The sequence below is a fragment of the Neoarius graeffei genome, chromosome 18 (assembly GCF_027579695.1).
Source record: "Neoarius graeffei isolate fNeoGra1 chromosome 18, fNeoGra1.pri, whole genome shotgun sequence".
NCBI lineage: Eukaryota > Metazoa > Chordata > Actinopteri > Siluriformes > Ariidae > Neoarius > Neoarius graeffei.
In genome coordinates this window covers 33,878,571-33,899,022 of record NC_083586.1, presented here as the reverse complement: position 1 = coordinate 33,899,022, position 20,452 = coordinate 33,878,571, and the positions used below count along the sequence as shown (strand labels likewise).

The window sequence follows — 20,452 nt, the reverse complement described above, 5'->3', positions numbered from 1 at the left end:
TGGCTGGTTCTGTAAGATGCTCAGTAAAACCTACAGCTCATTTCCGCATAAAACTCCACTCACTGTACCTGAGACTACTATTTTTTTAAAAGGTCGCCTCATGCCGAATATTCACTTTATTTCATTTATTATGGCTTACTGCTGTTTATAGTATGTTTTTAATGTTGAAACATTTCATTTCATTATTTTTTAAGCCATTTTTAGTCAACAGCATTTCTTTACATGTGCCTACACACACACACACACACACACACACACAAACATGAAGTGAATATATGCACTGGACGTACATTAAATGGAAAAAAAAAAACGTGATCAGTGGATTTTAGTATATAAATATACCTGTATCTCAGTGCTGTTGAATGCTCTATTCTGATCAGGAAGGAATTGTTGAATAATTTTTATAACAGCAGCTCTCACAGTAGTTCTGGCTTCAAGACAAACCACAGGTTTATATTAACATGCTCGTTCTAATACATTATTGTTTTGATCATAAAAACACACACAGGGACTTATGTATGGCAGATGCTCCACATAATCTAAGGCTATTAATAAATGGATTTTAAAAAATGTGTTGGTCTTTAAAAAAAAAATTAAGTCCTTATAACTGTTGATATGGTGAAGCTGTCTGTAAAGCGATAATTATTTGACATTTATAGAAGGAGTCTCTGGTGTCAGCAGAAGTTTTCCAACATGGGAAAATCTTCAGGTCAAAAGTTTCTGCTTTCCAGTTTCTTTGGAGTGGTTCAGTGTGGAGTTTGCATGTTCTCCCAGTGCCTATGTGGGTTTTCTCGGGGTACTCCAGTTTCCTCCCACAGTCCAACGACATGTGGATGAGGTCAACTGGCGACTCTAAATTGCCCATAGATGTGAACGGAAGTGTGAATGGTTGTTCCCCTTTATGTTATGAATGAATGATAAAAAGTATGACATAGTAATTGATCATAAAAAATGTAATTTTTAGCAAACTGATGTGGTGTAAGAGGAATAAAACACTCCTGGATGTGGTCTTATAAGAAAACAATCAACTTTGGGGTGGTAATGCGTCACACGTCCATGTCGTTGACTATTCTGCGACAACAGCACATTTATTCCTTTCATATGGTCGATGAGAAGGAGGAGGATTCGGAGGAGGATTACATAAAACCAATTCAGTGCCTGCTGTCTTTTTTCCAGAGCCCCGAAAGTCCCAGTCGGTGATTTTTATTAATCATGCATGTGCAAGTTATTGTCTTGTGTGAAAAAGATAATTATCTTGTAATCTGTAATTATCTTGCACAAGTTATTTAAAATAACTTTTAATAAATATTAAAATTAAATGACTCACAAATAAATAACAATACTCTTCTACATAGAAGAGCTACTGAAGCACAAACTGCTGAAAAAAGTTAATGTTGGCTAAAACAGAAAGGTGTCAGCATTAAAGCTAGACTGCCTTTCAGATTTTTCAAGTGTAGGTCATAAAAACAATTTTCCCTGACACAGTTATTTTTGTTTAGTGGACTGAAAGCTACTGAATTCGAAATGCAGACTTCCAATTTTATTTGTTGTTTTTTTAATAGAACAATTAATGAATTTAAGGCCACGTGGCCCTAAATTCTCCGCTATTTTTGCCTACTTCAGCATGACCGGATTCAAGATATTACACCATACTTCACGTGGTGGGCTTTCCCCCAATCATGCAAGGCATTGTGGGATACAAATTTGAAACAGGAGAGAAAAATGGAGGACGTGAGTGTGCGAATGAAATGTGAAAGACCAACTACAGTAACGGAAAGTGAGAAGAAAAGACATTATGTTGCGAAGGAAAGGAAACGCAGGACCAAACTAATAAATACCGGTGGTCAGCAAGCACCTCGGTGTGATCAGCTGTTCGTTTAGCGACAGAATGATGGAACTGTCAGTGCACGGTCAAAGGTAAACCTGTGCATGCGCACACTGTCTGCTTGACTGTGTGAAGCGAGCAAGTTCATGCACATTATTTGCTTGGGAATCCCCTCAAATTAAATAACTTCCCAGCCACAGAATAGCCTGATATTTTTGAGATATTACAGAAATAAACATAGAGCACAATGACCAAATTTTAAAGGGAACTAAATTTCACCGATTTTATTAAATCGAAAGGCTGTCTAGCTTTAATTTTTCAGCAGTTTGTGCTACAGTAGTTCTTCTGTCAGAATGGACCATATGGGCTAACCTTCATGCCCCATGAGAATCAATGTGCCTTCGACACCCATGACCCTGTCGTCGGTTAACTGGTTGTCCTTCCTTAGACCACTTTTGGTTGGTACTAACTACTGCATTCCAGGAACACCCTACAAGATGTGCCATTTTGGAGATGCTCATACCCAGTCATCTAGCCATCACAATTTGGTCCTTGTCAAAGTCACTCAGATCCTTACGCTTGCCCATTTTCCTGCTTCCAACACATCAACTTCGAGACCTGACTGTTCTTCTCACTGCCTAATATATCCCACTGCTTGACAAGTGCCATTGTAATGAGATAATCAATGCTATTCAAAATTAAAAGATATTCACTTCACCTGTCAGTAGTTTTATTGTTCTGGCTGAATGAGATTTTATATATATATATATATATATATATATATATATATATATATATATATATATATATATATATATCTGTCCATCCATTATCTGTAACCGCTTATCCTGTGTAGGGTCGCAGGCAAGCTGGAGCCTATCCCAGCTGACTACGGGCGAAAGGCGGGGTACACCCTGGACAAGTCGCCAGGTCATCACAGGGCTGACACATAGACACAGACAACCATTCACACTCACGGTCAATTTAGAGTCACCAGTTAACCTAACCTGCATGTCTTTGGACTGTGGGGGAAACCGGAGCACCCGGAGGAAACCCACGCGGACACGGGGAGAACATGCAAACTCCACACAGAAAGGCCCCCATCGGCCACTGGCCTCGAACCCAGAACCTTCTTGCTGTGAGGTGACAGCGCTAACCACTACACCACCATGCTGATACACACACACACACACGAGGATAAGTCAAAAAGTTCTAAGACAGATGTTATAATTTCAAAAGGTGTGAAAGACATGCCCCAGAATTCTACAAAAAAGGAATTCTCCGACGGAAACACCGCTTGCAGAAGTGTTTAGACTTAAATGGAGGATATGTAGAGAAATAGCTTTGTTATTTTCATAAATAAAGATTTTTTTCAATTTGTCTTAGAATTTTTTGACTTACCCTCATATATACACACACACACACACACATATATATATATACAGTGGTATGCAAAAGTTTGGGCACCCCTGGTCAAAATTGCTGTTCCAGTGAACAGTTAAGCAAGTTGAAGATGAAATGATCTCCAAAAGGCATAAAGTTAAAGATGACTCATTCCCTTTATATTTTAAGCAAAAAAAATTTAATTTTCATCTTTTACATTTTCAAAATTACAAAAAAAGAAAAGGGCCCAAAGCAAAAGTTTGGGCACCCTGCATGGTTAGTACCTAGTAACACCCCCTTTGGCAAGTATCACAGCTTGTAAACACTTTTTGTAGTATGCTAATAATCTTTCAGTTCTTACCTGGGGATTTTCACACATTCGTCCTTGCAAAAGGCTTCCAGTTCGACAAGTTTCTTGGGCTGTCTTGCATGCACTGCTCTTTTGAGATCTAGCCACAGATTTTCAATGATGTTTAGGTCAGGGGACTGTGAGGGCCAGGGCAAAACCTTCGGCTTGGGCCTCTTGCGGTATTCCATTGTAGATTTTGAGGTGTGTTTTGGATCATCGCCTTATTGTAGGACCCATCCTCTTTTTAACTTCAACTTTTTTACAGATGGTGTGATGTTTGCTTCCAGAATTTGCTGGTATTTATTCGAATCCATGCTTCCCTCGACCAATGAAATGTGCCCTGTGCCACTGGCTGCAACACAACCCCAAAGCATGATCGATCCACACCCATGCTTCAGAGTTGGAGAGGTGTTCTTTTCCTGGAATTTGGCACCCTTTTTTCTCCAAACATACCTTTGCACATTGTGGCCAAAAAGTTCTATTTTGATTTCATCAGTCCACAGGACTTGTTTCCAAAATGCATCAGGCTTATTTAGATGTTCATTTGCAAACTTCAGATGCTGAATTTTGTGGCTAGGACGCAGGAAAGGTTTTCTTCTGATGACTCTTCCATGAAGGTCATATTTGTTCAGGTGTCGCTGCATAGTAGAACAGTGCACCACCACTCCAGGGTCTGCGAAATCTTTCTGAAGGTCTTTTGCAGTCAAACAGGGGGTTTTATTTGCCTTTCTAGCAATCCAACGAGCAGTTCTTTCAAAAAGTTTTCATCTTCCAGACCTCACCTTGATCTCCACTGTTTCTGTTAACTGCTATTTCTTAATAACATTACGATCTGAGGAAACAGCTACCTGAAAACACTTTGCTACGTTCTTGTAGCCTTCTCCTGCTTCGTGAGCGTCAATTATTTTATTATTCAGAATGCGAGGGAGTTGCTTAGAGGAGCCCATGGCTGTTGATTTTAGGGACAAGTTTGATCTGCATCATCTGACCTTTCCTAATGAAGAATTTGAACAAGCCACAGCTCAATAAGCTAATTAAGGTCTGGAACCTTGGTAAAAGTTACCTGAGAACTCAAATGTATTGGGGTGCCCAAACTTTCGCATGGTGTTCCTTTTCTTTTTTCACTCTCCAATTGTAGAAAACAAAAATAATACACAAATCTTGCAGAAAACGCTGAAAAGAAATCTTGTCTTTACCTTTACGCCTTTTGGTGATCAGTTCATCTTCTGCTCACTTAACTATTCACAGTATCCTATTCAGAGCCTATCCCAGCTGACTACGGGCGAAAGGCGGGGTACACCCTGGACAAGTCACCAGGTCATCACAGGGCTGACACATAGACACAGACAACCATTCACACTCACACCTACGGTCAATTTAGAGTCACCAGTTAACCTAACCTGCATGTCTTTGGACTGTGGGGGAAACCGGAGCACCTGGAGGAAACCCATGCGGACACGGGGAGAACATGCAAACTCCGCACAGAAAGGCCCTCGCCGGCCATGGGGCTCAAACACGGACCTTCTTGCTGTGAGGCAACAGCGCTAACCACTACACCACCATATATCTCATCTCATTATCTCTAGCCGCTTTATCCTATTCTACAGGGTCGCAGGCAAGCTGGAGGCTATCCCAGCTGACTACAGGTGAAAGGCGGGGTACACCCTGGACAAGTCGCCAGGTCATCACAGGGCTGACACATAGACACAGACAACCATTCACACTCACATTCACACCTACGGTCAATTTAGAGTCACCAGTTAACCTAACCTGCATGTCTTTGGAGGAAACCCACGGGGAGAACATGCAAACTCCAAGGCCCTCGCCGGCCACGGGGCTCGAACCCAGAACCTTCTTGCTGTGAGGCGAGAGCGCTAACCACTACACCACCATATATATATATATATATATATATATATATATATATATATATATATATATATATATACACACACACACACTACCGTTCAAAAGTTTGGGGTCACCCAGACAATTTTGTGTTTTCCATGAAAAGTCACACTTTTATTTACCACCATAAGTTGTTTCAAATTTGTATCCCACAATGCCTTGCATGAATGGGGGAAAGCCCACCACGTGAAGTATGGTGTAATATCTTGAATCAGGTCATGCTGAAGTAGGCAAAAATAGCGGAGAATTTAGGGCCACGTGGCCTTAAATTCATTAATTGTTCTATTAAAAAAAACAACAAAATTGGAAGTCTGTGTTTTGAATTCAGTAGCTTTCAGTCCACTAAACAAAAATAACTGTGTGTCAGGGAAAATTGTTTTTATGACCTACACTTGAAAAATCTGAAAGGCAGTCTAGCTTTAATGCTGACACCTTTCTGTTTTAGCCAACATTAACTTTTTTCAGCAGTTTGTGCTTCAGTAGCTCTTCTATGTAGAAGAGTATTGTTATTTATTTGTGAGTCATTTAATTTTAATATTTATTAAAAGTTATTTTAAATAACTTGTGCAAGATAATTACAGATTACAAGATAATTATCTTTTTCACACAAGACAATAACTTGCACATGCATGATTAATAAAAATCACCGACTGGGACTTTCGGGGCTCTGGAAAAAAGACAGCAGGCACTGAATTGGTTTTATGTAATCCTCCTCCGAATCCTCCTCCTTCTCATCGACCATATGAAAGGAATAAATGTGCTGTTGTCGCAGAATAGTCAACGACATGGACGTGTGACGCATTACCACCCCAAAGTTGATTGTTTTCTTATAAGACCACATCCAGGAGTGTTTTATTCCTCTTACACCACATCAGTTTGCCAACAATTACATTTTTTATGATCAATTACTACACTACCGTTCAAAAGTTTGGGGTCACCCAGACAATTTTGTGTTTTCCATGAAAAGTCACACTTTTATTTACCACCATAAGTTGTCAAACGAATACAAAATGTAGTCAAGCCATTTTTCTGCCCATTTTGAGCATTTAATCGACCCCACAAACTAATGTGATGCTCCAGAAACTCAATCTGCTCAAAGGAAGGTCAGTTTTATAGCTTCTCTAAAGAGCTCAACTGTTTTCAGCTGTGCTAACATGATTGTACAAGGGTTTTCTAATCATCCATTAGCCTTCTGAGGCAATGAGCAAACACATTGTACCATTAGAACACTGGAGTGAGAGTTGCTGGAAATGGGCCTCTATACACCTATTGCACCAAAAACCAGACATTTGCAGCTAGAATAGTCATTTACCACATTAGCAATGTATAGAGTGCATTTCTGATTAGTTTAAAGTGATCTTCATTGAAAAGAACAGTGCTTTTCTTTCAAAAATAAGCACATTTCAAAGTGACCCCAAACTTTTGAACGCTCTGTCCTTTCCACAAAATTTCCTTTTATTAAAAAAAGAACTTTTTTCTTTTCTTTTCGCTGTTTGATGTGTCCCCGAGAAACATTTAACCCCATCACTCCGACATACTATAGTAAACAATCCGAGTCAGCCAACAGGTCGATTTTATTCCTGCGTTGTCTGTGCCGCTCAATCCCAAACGGCTGCCTTTGCAGCCTAGTGCACTTCTAAGAGCGTTAAAGCCGCGAGGTCGTACCCTACATAGTGAGCCTACGTAGACAATGAAGAGTGTATTTCGGATACAGCTTAAGGCCCCACCCCGGGCCAAGTCCTCACGTGCACAGCCAACAGAGACGCAGTCAGTCCAGGAACATAACAGTGACGTCAGCGGTAGTTGTGCTTAGCTGTGAGCAGAAAGCTAACTGAGTGGCAACATGTCAGAGTTTAAACGGGTTTAATTTAAATTATAGGTTTGGGAGCAGAATTTACCTGAAGCGCACTTTTTCAGAAAAGTGAGTACATGTCAGAGTGAGTAGTTTGGTGAGAAACTGTGTTCTGTTTAATTGCTAGCAAACTCACCCGCAGCTCTTAATGTACTGTACTGTACTGCCTCATTAGCCTTTAAAAAGTGCTGTGAGTTTGTTTGTTTGTTTGTTTGTTTGTCCTGTAACTGTTTCAAACTCTCCAAGACGCTGACAGGCAACTTTTCGTGTTGAGAACTGTGTTAGCCTCTTAGCTGACGTTTATCTCACTCTGCCCACTGTCCTGTTTAGTAAAGTAGTGTGTGAGATTAAAGCCCAGAGCCTGCTTGACAGAAGGGAACCAGTCCTGTAACTGTACAGCCAAAAAGGGAAGAAAAACCAGACAGACGGGTAGCTGATGTGACCTCCTGTTTCTGTTTGTCCTTCAGTGGAAGCTTATCAGAGTGGACATGAAGATGCCATGATGGAGAGTGCAGAAGCTGCTGAAGCCCTGATGAACATTGATTCCTCCACTACTCTTTCACTGGATGAGAAACAGATCCGTAAGTGTTTGCTCATGTCATCTCATCTCATCATCTCTAGCCACTTTATCCTGTTCTACAGGGTCGCAGGCAAGCTGGAGCCTATCCCAGCTGACTACGGGCGAAAGGCGGGGTACACCCTGGACAAGTCGCCAGGTCATCACAGGGCTGACACATAGACACAGACAACCATTCACACTCACATTCACATTGGACTATGGGGGAAACCGGAGCACCCGGAGGAAACCCACGCGGACACGGGGAGAACATGCAAACTCCGCACAGAAAGGCCTTTGCCGGGCACGGGGCTCGAACCTGGACCTCCTTGCTGTGAGGCGACAGCGCTAACCACTACACTACCGTATATATATCTCATCTCATTATCTCTAGCCGCTTTATCCTGTTCTACAGGGTCGCAGGCAAGCTGGAGCCTATCCCAGCTGACTACGGGCGAAAGGCGGGGTACACCCTGGACAAGTCGCCAGGTCATCACAGGGCTGACACATAGACACAGACAACCATTCACACTCACATTCACACCTACGCTCAATTTAGAGTCACCAGTTAACCTAACCTGCATGTCTTTGGACTGTGGGGGAAACCGGAGCACCCGGAGGAAACCCACGCGGACACGGGGAGAACATGCAAACTCCACACAGAAAGGCCCTCGCCGGCCACGGGGCTCGAACCTGGACCTCCTTGCTGTGAGGCGACAGCGCTAACCACTACACTACCGTATATATATCTCATCTCATCATCTCTAGCCGCTTTATCCTGTTCTACAGGGTCGCAGGCAAGCTGGAGCCTATCCCAGCTGACTACGGGCGAAAGGCGGGGTACACCCTGGACAAGTCGCCAGGTCATCACAGGGCTGACACATAGACACAAACAACCATTCACACTCACATTGTCTTTGGACTGTGGGGGAAACCGGAGCACGCGGACAACATGCAAACTCCGCACAGAAAGGCCCTCGCCGGCCACGGGGCTCGAACCCGGACCCTCTTGCTGTGAGGCGACAGCGCTAACCACTACACCACCGTGCCGCCCGTAAGCGTTTGCATTGTATGGTATGGAATGCCTGTTTCGGTTCAAGTTATACACACTGTTCGAGATGCGATGGCAAGAAAACATTGTTGATGTGCGGTTTCTTCCACAAACTGTTACCACACGTTTTGGATAAGATAAGATGTCCTTGCATGCTATAGCATTACTTTTTCACTTAACTTGAGCTATAGGGATCAAACCTGTTCCAGCATGATGCATAAAATAAGCTCCATGATGACATGGTTGGCATGAAAGAACTCGAATGGCCTGCAGAGAGCTCTGATCTCAACCCCGGGATGAGCTGGAACGCTGACTGCGCCAGGGCTGGGCGATGTGGCTTAAAAAAAAAAAAATCACATTTCAGTATGCTTAAGAGAAACAGCAATGAAAACATGAACAAAGTATAAAATATTAGTATGCTGTATATCCATCTATTATCTGTAGCTGCTTATCCAAACAGGCTGTAAAAGTTCTTGATAAAAAAAAACGAAGAAATTACCATCATTGTGCCATCATAACAAAACACAGCTTACTAACCGTTGAGAGTTTTATCTGTTTTGCTGATATGTGCTTGATGTATAAACTTATCCATGATCTTGCACCGCCACCTCTCAAGCAATACATATCACTTTGCAGAGATAAATTAAGGGTCTCTAGGTCTTCAGTGAGAGGTGATTGTTATGGGAGTTTCAGGAAGACTTCGTTTGGCCGATCAGCGTTCTCTGTCAGTGCAGTAGAAAAGTGGAACTCAATTCCAGCTCATATTAGAGACTGTACAAGTTTCAGCCAATTTAAAAAAAATCCTTGAAGATATGGCTGAAGGCTTATCAAAGATGTGATCACTAATTTATTATTTTGTGATGTGTGCTGCCTTATGTGTTATCATTTGTGTATTGATGGTAGTGTCCTGTGTAGGTGTGTTGTCCTTGTGCCATCGTTACATGTTGTGATGTTGTGTTGCCCTCGTATGATGTTGCTGTTTTTAGTGTATATCTAGTCGTAATGGCAATAGTAGTGTATGTATTGTCCATATTGTTTGTTTGTTTTAAGCCCCCTGCCCAGGGACCACAGATGAAAATTAGCTGTATCGCTAACTCTGGTATGGGACTTGTTCTGTACATGGCCCCTGTTAAATAAACTAAACTGTTCTACAGGCAAGCTGGAGCCTATCCCAGCTGACTATGGGTGAGAGGCAGGGTACACCCTGGACAAGTCGCCAGGCCATCGCAGGGCTGACACGCAGAGACAAACATCTGTTCACACCTACGGTCAATTTAGAGCTGCCAATTAGCCTAACCTGCATGTCTTTGGACTGTAGGGGAAACCGGAGCACCCGGAGGAAACCCACGCGGACACGGGGAGAACATGCAAACCCCACACAGAAAGGCCCCTGGGCTCGAACCCAGAACCTTCTTGCTGTAAGGCGACAGTGCTAACCACTACACCACCGTGCCACCCTATACTATATATCGAAATAGTAAAAATCTAACTGTATATTTATCAGAATATTATTACATTAACGACATTTCACAGATGCTCATATTCGGAGCTAGGCGCCTTGCTCAAGGAAAAATCAGCCATTCTTGTTGGTCCAGGGAATTGAACCGGCGACCTTTTGTTCCCAAAGGGTCTCTAACTTAATGGTTCTTTAACCATTAAGTCATGTCTTCCCTTGTAGTATTATAGTGTTTAAAAAAATAATAATACATTTCTCTCTCTCTCATACACACACAGAGCATACTTTAAAAAAAAATATATATATATATATATATATATATATATATATATATATATATATATATATATATATATATATATATATATAATGTATATATATATTCTTGTAATCTGGCGCAACACCTGAAAACGAAGCTTCCAGAGTTATTTGCTTTCTGACAGACCGAGAGATTTTACCCGTTGTGGAAGAGGGCTCTGTTTCGTCGCAGTATTTCACTGACTCAGCAGACTACACTGGATGATGTTGCTTGAGGTGGTGAAATAAATTCATCATGCTGCTACATTTAGTTGTGATGTTTCTATGGCGTACTTTGCACAAGACTGAGTGTCAGCATCTGGAAACCGAACCATTTCCACACAACTGTGGCTTTATTTCCCTCCGTTGTTGACTGACTCTGGGGAAAGTGGGGGCAATTGCAACAGCGATACATGCCGACAAAGGCAGGCTCGTTGAAAGTGGTGCATTTGTATACATCAATTAGTGAGAGAGACAGAGATTCTCACCATTCTTTCTAGGGTAGTCCCACTAAAGGCTGAATGAACCAGAATGCCATCGGAATGAAAATTCTTTGTATATTCTGGGATATTCTAAGTGCATTCTTAAAAATTCTGAGTGCATTCCAAACATTCGGACCCATTCTTGTGGCCGGCCCGAATGTTTTGCTCATGCTCAAAACATTCGAAGAGGAGAAATATCGAACGGCATTCGAAGTGTATTCTGACTGCATTCTAAATATTCTGACTGCATTCGAAACATTCTGATTGTGTTCGAGGGGAAAAATCGAAATGGCAAGCCACTTCAAATCCTGCCAGAATGTGCCTCGAATGAAAATTCTTTGTGTGTTCCGGGATATTCTAAGTACATTCTAAGTATCCGAGCTGCATTCTCTTTGAATTCTTAGATGTTCGAAACATATTCGGCGGCTATTCCGGGAGCATTCTGACTGCTTTTGAGGTGAATTCGTACAGCATTCGAGGCACCTTCCGACCAGACTTCGGGTGGTATTCGGGCAGCAATCGAGCCGCACTCGTACGGCATTCAAAGTGCATTCTTAATATTCTTACTGCATTCTAACAGCATTCTCGGTATTCCTACTGTGTTCCAACTGCATTCGAAAGCTAATACACCCGCAGCCAGTTTCACTATGACTTTAACTTATGGCCCTTTTCCACTACCCTTTTTCAGCTCACTTCAGCCCGACACGGCTCGCGTTTCGACTACCTTAGAGCAGCACGACTCAGCTCGCTTCAGCCCCCAAAACTCGCACGGTTTTGGAGTAGGGCTGAAGCGAGCCAAAGCGAGCCGAGTGGGGCTAGGGGCGTGAGCAGACACTCCCCTGTGCACTGATTGGTGAGGAGGAGTGTCCTCACATGCCCACACACGCCCCGCGAGCACGCTGGGATCTGTAAACACCGTAAACCCGGAAGAAGAAGAATTATGAATTACGAGAATTTCTGAAGCCTTATGCGCCTCGCCTCATCTATACGCTCTTGCCAGTATCTGTTGGTGTTGTCGGTGACAACAAGCCACAGCACCAAGACCAGCAACACTAACGACTCCATGTCCTCCATGTTTATTGTTTACTATCCGGGTCGTGAGACTACCGCTTAAAAGGTCACTGATGTCACTGTTTGCGCTGCTTAACGACATCACGTGACGTCCACCCACTTTCGCTAACTCCACCCAATGTGTCCACCCACTTCCAGCCAGCACGGTTCAGCGCGGTTGTAGTCAAAATGCAACTCCAACAGCCCCGCTCAGCCCAACTCAGCCCAACTCAGCACGGCACGGCTCAGCCCAACTCAGCCGCGCTGGTAGTGGAAAAGCGGCATTAGACAGCGGGTATAGTTGGGCTTAGCATAGACATCTAACAAATACTGTTGCACAAAGCAGTTAAGACTCTGACTATCTTAAGTCGTACTATGCTGCAAAGGATTGTGGGTATTTTAAGACTCTTTTCAAAACAAAAAAAATGGCGGACAGTGGTCATTCAGTGCCGTTTAGCCACTCGGAAAATCTGGCTATATTAGAGGAATTTAATTCCTACAAAAACGTTTTATTAGGCAAATTCAGCGAAGAATGTAGCAATAAGAAAAAACATGAAGTGTGGGCAAAAATAATGTCGTCTGTGAATAGCGTTAATCCATCTGCCTGAAGAGATGTTGCTGCCGTGCGTAAAAACACCCCCACTGGAGGAGGGGGTTTGAAGAAACTAAAAGTAACCACCGAAATGGTCATCAACGTTTATGGCGACGAGTCGCCCTTATTCTGGGGAGTGAAAGGAGAGCGGAGTAACCGGCTTCGCCAGACCCAGCAGCAACTCCCTTAGCAACATTGCTAGCAACGTTGAAGCTGAGGCTCCTTCACCCTCGGAGTTGTCATCACCCAGTACCTGCGTGGATGTGACACTACACGAAGAGCCTACCAAAAGGAAAGACTGCAACTTAAATTGAAGAGACTCGCGCAGATGGAGGAGTGATGTAGTAATGTGTGTGTGAGAGTGTATGAGAGAGAGAGATAAGCGATGAGTGGTGATGTAATTATATGCATAAATGAATTGATATTTATATACACTCACCGGCCACTTTATTAGGTACACCATGCTAGTAATGGGTTGGACCCCCTTTTGCCTTCAGAACTGCCTCAATTCTTCGTGGCATAGATTCAACAAGGTGCTGGAAGCATTCCTCAGAGAGTTTGGTCCATATTGACATGATGGCATCACACAGTTGGCGCAGATTTGTCGGTTGCACATCCATGATGCGAATCTCCCGTTCCACCACATCCCAAAGATGCTCTATTGGATTGAGATCTGGTGACTGTGGAGGCCATTTGAGTACAGTGAACTCATTGTCATGTTCAAGAAACCAGTCTGAGATGATTCCAGCTTTATGACATGGCGCATGATCCTGCTGAAAGTAGCCATCAGAAGTTGGGTACATTGTGGTCATAAAGGGATGGACATGGTCAGCAACAATACTCAGGTAGGCTGTGGCGTTGCAACGATGCTCAATTGGTACCAAGGGGCCCAAAGAGTGCCAAGAAAATATTTCCCACACCATTACACCACCACCACCAGCCTGAACCGTTGATACAAGGCAGGATGGATCCATGCTTTCATGTTGTTGATGCCAAATTCTGACCCTACCATTCGAATGTCGCAGCAGAAATCGAGACTCATCAGACCAGGCAATGTTTTTCCAATCTTCTATTGTCCAATTTCGATGAGCTTGTGCAAATTGTAGCCTCAGTTTCCTGTTCTTAGCTGAAAGGAGTGGCACCCGGCGTGGTCTTCTGCTGCTGTAGCCCATCTGCCTCAAAGTTCGACGTACTGTGCGTTCAGAGATGCTCTTCTGCCTACCTTGGTTGTAACGGGTGGTTATTTGAGTCACTGTTGCCTTTCTATCAGCTCGAACCAGTCTGGCCATTCTCCTCTGACCTCTGGCATCAACAAGGCATTTCCGCCCACAGAACTGCCGCTCACTGGATATTTTTTCTTTTTCGGACCATTCTCTGTAAACCCTAGCGATGGTTGTGCGTGAAAATCCCAGTAGATCAGCAGTTTCTGAAATACTCAGACCAGCCCTTCTGGCACCAACAACCATGCCACGTTCAAAGTCACTCAAATCACCTTTCTTCCCCATACTGATGCTCGGTTTGAACTGCAGGAGATTGTCTTGACCATGTCTACATGCCTAAATGCACTGAGTTGCCACCATGTGATTGGCTGATTAGAAATTAAGTGTTAACGAGCAGTTGGACAGGTGTACCTAATAAAGTGGCCGGTGAGTGTATATTTATAAGTAATAAAATGAATAAGCTGGCATTACACTGTTTGTTCTTTATTGAATACTTTATAGCTAGATTATAATAGCCTAAATTTGTGTATTACATACTTGCGATGTACTTCACTGCCTTAACATTTCAAGCTTTCTTGTAGTTATTGACATTGATGGCACTTATGGCTTGACTGTTTTTTTTTTTTTTTTTTTTAAATTAAATTTTATAGCCCTTAGACCCATATTAGACTGGGGGGAGGGTGTCTTACTTTTTAAGCCTAAAATTAGACTTAAAAAATTAGTCTTAACTTTTGTGAAACTGTCTTACTTGCATTTAGACTGGTCTATAAAGAAACTTAAGACCAATCTTAACCCATAGACCAGTCTAAACTACTTTAATGAAACCGGACCCCGGAATGTGCAAGAATCATTCGAAGCGCATTCTAAGCATTTGAACGGCATTCTTACAAAGCTGTAAGAATGTTGGTCAGTTTGAAATTCCCGCCTGAACGTGGCACGAATTTTTAAAAATTTTTCATTCCGTCTGGTTCTGCTTGATTCCTGCTCATTCCGAGTAAGGGCCAATTTATGCTGACAACCCAGTCCTCGCAGAAGGCGTCGCAGACGGCGTCTGCGCACACCTCCCAAAAATTGTGACCACCGCAGACAGCCTTGCAGACAAGAGGGCTCTGATTGGTCCACTCTACATCCGCCGTACACGCACTTCCACTTCCCTACTTTCCCGGTTTGGTTTGTTTTCACGACCGCCATTTTTAAAAACACGAGCAAAGATGGAGCAGCACGAAGAGCGGTTGATCGAAGAAGCACGTACATCTATACAACTCCAGTTCTAGTCATTATAAGTAACCGGAGGATAAACACTCCACTAACCACACCCACCAACTACTCCTAGCGATTTCGCGACTTTGCGCCCCCTTACGTTGTGGCGGTGAATAACATCGCGCACACCTATTACTCTCCGCTCAACGATAAATTACAACTGTCTGCGAAAAGCTATCTGCGAAAGCCTTGTCGCAAGAGCATGCAGAGGCCTTAAGGGTGACGAGGCCTTTCTTGTTAAAATGCGGTCAGTTTAAACTGCATGTCGATGGTAACATGCGTAACTAATATTCAGCACATTTGATATTACAAATATGGTCATGGCGGCACGGTGGTGTAGTGGTTAGCGCTGTCGCCTCACAGCAAGAAGGTCCTGGGTTCGAGCCCCGTGGCCGGCGAGGGCCTTTCTGTGCAGAGTTTGCATGTTCTCCCCGTGTCCGCGTGGGTTTCCTCCGGGTGCTCCGGTTTCCCCCACAGTCCAAAGACATGCAGGTTAGGTTAACTGGTGACTCTAAATTGACCGTAGGTGTGAATGGTTGTCTGTGTCTATGTGTCAGCCCTGTGATGACCTGGCGACTTGTCCAGGGTGTACCCTGCCTTTCGCCCATAGTCAGCTGGGATAGGCTCCAGCTTGCCTGCGACCCTGTAGAAGGATGAAGCGGCTGGAGATAATGAGCTAATATGGTCATTTCTTGTCAAATCGTCTCGAATATGTCAATATTTTTTGATATTCTGCCCAGCCCTAGGCTGCACCCCAGTCTCCTCAGTACCTGACCTCAGTCACGCTCTTGTGGCTGAATGGGCAAATCCTCACAGTCCGTCATGCTCCAAAATCTAGTGCAAAGCCTTCCCAGAAGAGTGGAGATTATTATAACTGTAAAGTGTTCAAAAAGCTCATACGGGTGTGATGGTCAGGTGTCCACAAACTTTTGGACATTATCGTATGGGAAACAAAATTAAAACCCTTCTTTGCTTTTTGTTCTTTTGATTTTTTTTTTTCCCCTATAAAATCTCTTCCACAGTCAGGCTTTATCACACTGCTGACAGAGAGATGCGGTATAGTGGGAGTGTCAGGTGGGGCAGTGTGCAGCGCTGCCGAGCCAAAAATAGATCGTTTCATTTAGTTCTGGTCAGCAATGTCATGTTCGCCTGCGTGTTTGATAGCCAGTGTGTCTGCTAAAGTTGCATGCGAGCGTGCTATTAGTGGCAGCAGAAGTAGCGATGTAATGTTGTAAAAACAGTGCGACTCGGACAGCCGACGGGTCTTCAGTTCAATCTGTCTCCCTGCGCTGAGAAACGAAGGTTGCTGTAATGCAATTTGGAGACAGTCAGGATGGAGGAGGTTATGAAATCCTTCTTTCATATATATTTATTTATGGAACTTGCTGCCAGACACAAAAAGGATGAGAATCAGAAGTGTAGTAAAAAAAAAAAAAGTGTAGATGGTGAGAAATGCATGTTAATCATCTCATCTCATTATCTCTAGCCGCTTTATCCTTCTACAGGGTCGCAGGCATGCTGGAGCCTATCCCAGCTGACTATGGGCGAAAGGCGGGGTACACCCTGGACAAGTCGCCAGGTCATCACAGGGCTGACACATAGACACAGACAACCATTCACACTCACATTCACACCTACGGTCAATTTAGAGTCACCAGTTAACCTAACCTGCATGTCTTTGGACTGTGGGGGAAACCGGAGCACCCGGAGGAAACCCACGCGGACACGGGGAGAACATGCAAACTCCACACAGAAAGACCCTCGCCGGCAACGGGGCTCGAACCCAGGACCTTCTTGCTGTGAGGCGACAGCGCTAACCACTACACCACCGTGCCGCCCGCATGTTAATCAGTATTGTGAAAAATTCAGTGTTGACGTGAACGCCCAATCACACACCATGACTAACTAACTGTGAAACCATAACAGGCTGAGTCTTTTTTTTTATTTTTAATTTCCCCTCAATGTTCAGCTTGTCTTCTTTCTGAAAGCTGTGACCTTTTTTTTATTTTTTTATTTTTAAATGCTTGCATGACAAGTCAGTGCTTCCAAGTCATCTTTGATTTATTTATTTTTGTTTGTTTTTGTTTTCCCTCCAATCACATAGCTCAAATGTTGTTTTTGACGTCGTCTCTGGTAGAAGGTAACCAGTTTTTAACGGATGGTGTTGTCGGACAGCAACAGTGGCTCCACCTTCAAAAAGGGTCTCTACCAGAAGACAAACCAAAGGCTAAAAAGGGTGACTACAACAGCTAACGTTTAATACAGAATGAATTTTTGTGCAGAACTGGATATTAAATTTTTTTTTTTTAAATGCCTCTCAGGTAGAAGGCCTAAACGACCAAGAGCACATTCTCCAATGCCTGACATAACTATTAAGAAGAGCAAGGACAGCAAAGGTGAGAGGATTTGATTTCTTTTTCTTTTTTTTTTTCCCATTTTTGTAAATGGTTGAACACATGACAGTAATCATCCTCGCTTATGTGGATGTTACGTTTCACTTGCCTGCAGGAAATACATTGTACCTTTGGGAGTTTTTGATTGCTTTGCTGCAGGACAAGAACGCTTGTCCCAGATACATCAAGTGGACCAATTGGGAAAAGGGCATATTCAAGCTTGTAGACTCCAAAGCTGTGTCACAGTTATGGGGCAAGCACAAAAACAAACCGGACATGAACTATGAAACAATGGGAAGAGCACTTCGGTAGGTTTTCTTGCAATACTTCGGTCTCTTCTCGAGTGAAAAAACATCAGCTTACTAGTCTAAAACCTTGCTGATTATGTAAAAAAATTTTATATATATATATATATATAATATGTGTTCATGACTTGCCTAATTGTCCTTTCTAACAGATACTACTATCAGCGTGGTATCCTGAATAAAGTTGAGGGTCAGAGACTGGTGTATCAGTTTGCAGAGATGCCAAAAAACATTGTCTACATCGGTGACGATAATGACGGCCCTGGTGGCAATAATATCATTTCAAACGAGGATGATGATCACTCCAGTGAGGCATCCATCAATGAACTAACATCCTTAAACTTCACCCCTCCCCCCCAATCCAAATCGTTCCCTTCCAAAACGCTTCCTATGAGCACCAAAGTCCGTAGAGCTGTCAATGGAGGTCAGCGTAAGCCAGTTAACAACCCCAGTGTTGAGGTTACCGGAGCCACCAAACCATCTCGATCGTTAGGTCTGATCCAGCAACAGCATCTACCCATTGTTTCTGCAGAGATGATTAAAACGCTTCAGAATGTCCAGTCCATCCAGCCAGGCCAGCACGGGTCGGTTTTCCGCACGGCTCAGCTATTAGAAAGCCTTCGTGACCAGCAAGAGACCACCGAGGTCAGGCAGGAGCAGTTGGAGGTTCATCCAGAGGGCCAGGCACCTCATATCGTCACGCTCCAACTGGTACCCGTGTCTTCCACTGAAGAAGGAATGGATGGATCTGTATCTTCTCAGTTCATCATGCAAGCTATTCCAGAGACCATGCCAGACGAGGTAACCCTCGTAGTACAGGATGTCACCTTGGACAGGGCTGCTTCTGATCCTTGCCAAGAAGTTGTCAAGAAAGAAAGCGAAGAAACCGCCATCTCTAGTTCTGCATCAAGTAGTGCCTCAGTAGTGACATTTGCTGGAGGGCAGCAGTTGGTTTCTCAACCTTCTGGTACTGTTATCCATTCTGTAGTCACTGCAACGGAACCAAAGATCTCAGGTCAAATAAGTGACCCAGACCCCAGAGAGGTCTGTGAAGCTCCTGGAAGCTTCCACGATGTCCCACAAAGTCCAGACATGGATACGAAGAACATCTCAGAAATAAAGGTGGAGCCGTTAAGCGTGGTCATCCTTAATGACTCGTGGGTGGGTTACACTTCCAACGAAACCACAGAGTTATCAGGCTAGACTGAAACCTTATTTTGTCCAATGCCATTAAAGCCTTACTCATCACATTCCTTTGGGACTTGCACATGCACTGGAATTTACAAGCACTCCTTCTTCTTTCTTTATCTCTTATTTGTTTGCACCAGCTTTGCCTTGCTATGTTATGCTATGCAAAGATTATTTTTTAGGAGGACCAATGATTCTTATGCAGCTTATTCTGACCTTAAATACTATTTTCCTTACTTAAGTGCCCTAAATCACGTACTGCAATGTTGTTCCTCAGGGTTCTTCTCGGACACAACCGGTCATGTGTCAATAATGTCGCCATGTAATGGAAAGCCAACTGCAACCACTTTTTATCATTCACAGGAGAGATAGGAAGGACTTAGTGATATCTCATGGATGGTGATGGTCAAATCAATTAGTGATACTGTATGTGATGCCTGTCTCCTTGGTCAAGATGCACAAGGGTAGATGTAGTAAATGACGGTGGTCTTATGACCACCATTAAATCGGTATTTTACAAGCATCCTTCATTCATAAATAACCTTATTCATACCCGGATCAAATGTGTGAGTTGGCTATATGTTAACAAAAGATGCTGTATTTTTTATTGACCAAATAAATTTTGTTGCTAAAAAGCTATATGTTTGTTTTAAAAGCTGATCCTGTGCTGTTGACTGTATTGATGTTAATGTTGTTTGAGAAATAAATATATACGTGACCACAAGGAATCTAAAATTCAGGTGTTGCATCAACGTGACAATCGGTTCAGGTTACTGTACTCCCTAAATATGTATGTTGTGTTTAGAAGAAGTTGCTAATGCAGCCGGGTTTGAGATGAAAGATGGAGTACTGATCCGCAAACATTCCTTAAGACAAGATGCTGCAGTATAGTTTGACACGAGTTTATGTTAACTCAGTTTTAGGTTAAATGTAGAAAGAAAAAAAAAACCCACTTGGAATTTGAAAATTTGGGGTTCACTATTTAGATTTCAAAAACGAGGAACTTGATCTGGAACACTCTGGAAGTACAGACGTGTTTGTCCATGCACATGTCAAAAGTTTTACGAGGTACTCAACATTTGTCTTTTGTTCCTTCCAAGCATTTGATTGCATTGACTGCATGTTTAAAAAAAAAAAAAAAAGATCAAAACTCAAGACATGTAATGCTGTAATTTAAAGAATTTTAGATTTCGCAAGCCGATCAATGAACCCAGTGTCTAAAAAGACGTATTTAAACGTTACCTAATAATATTGGGTCATCTCTCTCTATATCTCTGTATATGCC

General features: G+C 43.0%; 1 protein-coding gene across 4 annotated transcripts in view; it reads left to right on the top strand.

Annotated features, from left to right (window-relative positions):
• Positions 1-19,902, top strand: part of LOC132866134 (ETS-related transcription factor Elf-1-like) — a 31,852-nt gene extending 11,950 nt beyond the window's left edge. For 3 of the 4 annotated variants that reach the window (XM_060898723.1, XM_060898725.1, XM_060898724.1), the window contains exons 4-8: positions 7,785-7,898; positions 17,386-17,517; positions 17,603-17,677; positions 17,790-17,982; positions 18,132-19,902. In XM_060898723.1, the coding sequence (XP_060754706.1) occupies positions 7,785-7,898; positions 17,386-17,517; positions 17,603-17,677; positions 17,790-17,982; positions 18,132-19,182 (1,565 nt within the window). In that variant the 3' untranslated portion in view covers positions 19,183-19,902. Of the gene's footprint in view, positions 1-7,245; positions 7,387-7,784; positions 7,899-17,385; positions 17,518-17,602; positions 17,678-17,789; positions 17,983-18,131 lie in introns of those variants that run through there. The other variant, XM_060898726.1, reaches the window with a different exon arrangement.
• Positions 19,903-20,452: the final 550 nt, after the last annotated feature.